The sequence below is a fragment of the Schistocerca cancellata genome, chromosome 2 (genome assembly GCF_023864275.1).
Source record: "Schistocerca cancellata isolate TAMUIC-IGC-003103 chromosome 2, iqSchCanc2.1, whole genome shotgun sequence".
NCBI lineage: Eukaryota > Metazoa > Arthropoda > Insecta > Orthoptera > Acrididae > Schistocerca > Schistocerca cancellata.
The window spans coordinates 773,625,894-773,630,514 of NC_064627.1; the positions used below are offsets into that span (position 1 = coordinate 773,625,894).

General features: G+C 46.5%; 1 protein-coding gene across 2 annotated transcripts; it reads right to left on the minus strand.

Annotated features, from left to right (window-relative positions):
• Positions 1 to 1,437: 1,437 nt before the first annotated feature.
• Positions 1,438 to 4,296, minus strand: LOC126162611 (cuticle protein 18.6-like). Of its 2 annotated transcripts, none has more exons than XM_049919220.1 (2): positions 4,254 to 4,296; positions 1,438 to 2,318 (listed from the first exon to the last, which is right to left on the minus strand). In XM_049919220.1, exons 1-2 carry the CDS (start codon positions 4,263 to 4,265, stop codon positions 1,545 to 1,547), a joined length of 786 nt encoding a protein of 261 aa, XP_049775177.1. In that variant the 5' UTR covers positions 4,266 to 4,296; the 3' UTR covers positions 1,438 to 1,544. The 2 variants fall into 2 exon arrangements, with proteins under 2 accessions (XP_049775177.1, XP_049775178.1); XM_049919221.1 differs by having other exon boundaries at positions 1,438 to 2,315; positions 4,254 to 4,287.
• Between the last annotated feature and the right edge of the window lie 325 nt (positions 4,297 to 4,621).

Sequence of the window (4,621 nt, forward strand, 5' to 3'; positions counted from 1 at the left end):
ATGGCAAACTAAGAGTTTTACTCCTGTCGCAAGTGGGTAATTTCACCAACACCGACAAAAAAAAGAAAAGAAAAAAAAGTAAAAATATTAAGTGTCATGTAATATTTTATGTAATGTAATATCTTGTATAGACACCTTTTGTTAACGTTCCACATCATTATTAACGTTCCACATCGTTACGTAATGTTGTATTAATGATCTATGGAACAAGTACTAATCTAATCTGCCGACGCCCACGGCTGGAACAATATCATACCAACTGATGTAAGAGCGTCTTCTTACAGGACACGCCTCTTATCCAACTTTACAAAAGAACATTCTTCCGACTGTGAGATGCGTGCTAGTCCACGGAAGTTGCTGTATCATGTTGTTGATCGTTGTCCAGTATATTAAAAGCTACCCCATAGAGTCTTTCAGCAAAGCCAACGTTGAAAGATCGTGTGTTACAGTAAACAGATAATATATAAAAAGCCATATTGCGGTGTAAAGTACTGTGATCATTGTGCACCGAGTAGTCCAGCTGACAGATGGAATTCAGTCGTCCAATTGTTAGCACTAAATGAATGACCTAAGGGCCGAAACTGCTCGTGCAAAAATTGTTGCTGCAAATAGAACTGACATTCAGTAAAATTGTGTGCAGTATTGTTAGATTGTGTAAGCATAATTTGCGAGAGTGTTTAAATCATAGACTATTCTGTCCTGCCCCTCCCCCCCCCCCCCCAACCAACATCAAATTTCGTTGAATTAGTATCTGACTTAGCAAACAGCCTGCGTTACTACCAACAACTTCTTACGTTAAGGTCACTGCCATTCTAGGTGAATGCTGTTATACAGACAGCCACTGTGGCTCACCTCTCACACAGAATTTTGGGCTTCTTATGACCTTAGTCGCCAATCGGATCCATGCTTAGTGACGTAGAGAAGACGCCTATTAACCATCTACAAACATTAAATTTCATCATTTACGTCTACTTGCAACAGTACTAAAATGATAGTCTCACAAATAGGAACAGCAGACTTTGGGTTGATTGTCAATTACGAGGCTCACACGTTACCGACAGACAATAGGAAATAGTTATAGATTCTTCTTATTACTCCATCTGATCTTCTTCTTTCCAACGAAGTTAATTCATCGCGTGTAAATGCAAAAGTTGTTGATTTATAGCCTTTGTGTAATATTTATACCGCTATAACAAAAAAAATTCTAAAAATACTTCAGACGATGACTTCGTTTTCTAGACATTGGAGTGGTATGGGTGAAGAAAATCCAATATCAATACAGTCTCCAACTAAACATTTTAGTTGCCCTGTTTGCGTTTTCCACAAAATATTCTCAGTAAAAGGATGCTCGAGTAATTGTGTTGTAAAGAAATTATGTGATACAAAGCTATATTATGCTCGCCGCCGAGATAGGGGAACGGAAACAGCAACCAATACTTTAAAGTGAACAGCGGTTTATTTACATATCAGACTTTGTTACACAGAAAGTGTAGAATAACAGAAACATTCGCCAAAATGCGAATGAATAGTTTGTACAATAGCGTTTACCCAAGAATAGCCTTGCCATATCCCAAACCACCGTATCCGTATCCTCCATACGCCAGAGCGGGTCCAGCAATGGCCGCCCTAGCGATGGGGGCGGCGTAGGCAGCCCTGGCGATAGGGGCAGCGGCGATGGCGGGGGCGGCGTAGGCTGCCCTAGCAATGGGGGCGGCGGCAATGGCGGGGGCAGCGTAGGCTGCTCTAGCATAACCGTAGCCGAGGCCGGCACCGTACGCTAGCGCTGGGGCCGCGGCGATGGCGGGGGCGGCGACGGCCACACGGGCGGGGGCGGCGGCAACGGCGGGATGGGCGCCGGCCTCCTTGTGCACGACGGCGTTGAAGCCGTTGACGGGGTCGGCGGTGTAGTCGACGGTGCGGATGGAGCCGTCGGGCTCGGCCAGGCTGTAGCTGCCCTGGACGACGTCACCGCTGCGGCTCTCGTGCTGGCTCTTGGAGTCGCCCGTCAGCGCGTCCTGCACGTTGTAGGCGAAGCTGTACTCGGGGTGCGGGTCGTACTCGGCAGCGACGGCGGCGGGGGCGGCGGCGGCCACGGCCACGGGGGCGGTGCGGATTGCGGGGGCGGCTGCGATGGCTGGGGCGTACGCTCTGGCGATAGGGGCGGCAGCGATGGCTGGGGCATATGCCCTTGCGATGGGGGCGGCGGCGATAGCGGGGGCGTAGGCCCTAGCGATGGGGGCGGCGGGGGCGAGGACTGCAGGGGCGCCCAAGTAACCGGCATGAGCCAGCGACAGAGCTGCCACGAAAATTATCACCTGCTGATAAGCAAAGAGCACAACATATAAGCAACTATACGACAGAGGCTATACGCATTAATCATTGCTAACGGCAAATTAAGCATCACATAAGAATAGGCTCCCAAGGCCGTTGTTGATGGTATTAAGAAAATCTTGTATTTTGGTACTGAGTCGTTGTTTCCACAATCTCCGGATCCATTGTTTCGGTCTCTCTGTCGTTGCCTTTGCACCTGGAGCTGTCCGCAATGTGCTGTCAGCTTCCCAAATGGCTTTGAGCACTATGGCACTGAGGTCATCAGTCCCCTAGAACTTAGAACTACTTAAACCTAACTAACCTAAGGACATCACACACATCCATGCCCGAGGCAGGATTCGAACCTGCGACCGTAGCGGTCGCGCGGTTCCAGACTGTAGCGCCTAGAACCGCTCGGCTACTCCGGCCGGCAGCTTCCCAGAGAAGGCGCCAGTAAGATGGCCGAAAGATCGCATGCGTAGGTTACGGAAAGACTGACATTGTACCAAACCCCAAAAACTTTTAATATCGCGAAAGTAAAATATATTTTCAGACAGTAATCATGTATTATATGAAAAACGTCTAGAAATTAAATGATGTCATATGCAGTGTGTTTTCTTCTAGTATTTTCTTGCTTCGTTAAATTGTCACACATCATTTTCTTTCATCCATTTAAAGGCTGTTAACTGACAAGATACGATTCAGATGCCTTTTGAGATTCCACTGCTTTCAGTTATGCTAAAACGAGGGGTCTTTTATCACATAAATTGACTTAAGTTCAAGAAAATGTTATAGAAAATGTACGTAGTCATTTCCTGTCTAAATAATGCCGATGGTTTACAGTTTAGAAAAATCTAACAGATTAGAGCTATATAAATGTTATTAGGCTCATAAAGGCACATTGCGAAAAATAATGAAACACTGTGTAATCAGCTCTCTGCTGTGTTACATACACCGTTTGTAGAAGAAATGCGGAGGCAACCAGAATCTGGGCTACGTTAAGATGTGCAGAGCGAAGTACTAGCTAAATATATCAGTTAGGTAATCAGTTGTGGTCTTGCTAACGAAGTAGTCAGGGTAACCACCTCAAATATTTTGAAACGTTATGGGAATGCGGATTCATGCTTCCTAGGACTGGATTTGAGGCAGAAAACTGCCCAATGCGGCTGGGATCATTTCAACAAATTTCGACGGTTGATTTAAGGGCTCGAAGTTCGTTGTGAACTGTGGTCGCGAACGTGGACGCTGAGTGATTTACCACGCAAAACATCTCCCCCTCCCCCAGCTCCCCTGCCCTCACCCGCCCCCACTGTGACGGTAAATCCTCAAATCTTTTACCTCATTTAAGTTGAAGAATTGCTTTTAATCTTCTACAGAGAGCTTCAGAAATTTTGTTCCAGTAATTGAACGGTGCATTTGTAGCAGGCTTGTTAACTCAAAACGAGTTTGCTCGGAAAATGGGCAACTACCTTACACTGATTTCTGGAATATAAACACGATTTTTTTGGTGAAAAACAATTGTGCCTGTATAACGCACCAATACTAGAGAAAAATTCTAATAAGCAAATAAACGAGAGCAAGACAAAGGATATTAGACCAAATAGAGGTTTTATACGGACAGTCGATTCTCCAATGCTCGCTTTTGGTGTAAAATGATGGGGATGTTGCTAAGGGTACAAAATACTTCCCACCAGCTACCTTACAATGGCATGGGAGGTACCTACGTAGGTGATTTCGATGTATAAGGCACTTGGAAATGTGGAAAGTCTGTGAAGGGCGTTCATATAAAAATGTTATTTCTGTACGTGTCAATATATAAATTAGCTATTGCGAAACATGTTGGCTGGACTGCGAGTTTTTCGCACACGATTCGGGTACCGCGTGTATATGGAACAAACTAAAACAGTACCACGAGTCAACTACAAGAGGGTCCTGAGCCTCACCTTGCAAGCCATGTTGTCCGCTGGTCAGTGCTGGAGGCCGTGTGCGGTGACAGCCGGCGGCCGCCGCTTATATACTGGTCCACGGCTCTCGGCGGCAATCTCGTCTGACAGGAACCACTCGAGAAGTGCTGCCGCAACCTCAGCACCGGTCCTCCGTACAGCCTAACAGCTGACCGGCACTCCGCATGCCCAGATATATCGGTTACGCTCGTGCGGTGTCATCTGCTGCAGTTTACAGATCCCTTCAGACTGGAGCCCTGCAGGCCCTACATTAAGAATGTTATCTATTACTGTTATGCGACCCTCTGGTAGTGGCAAAGACGAAAAATTCCGAAACTGCTCTTGCTGTTGACGAGTAAGTAGGAAAC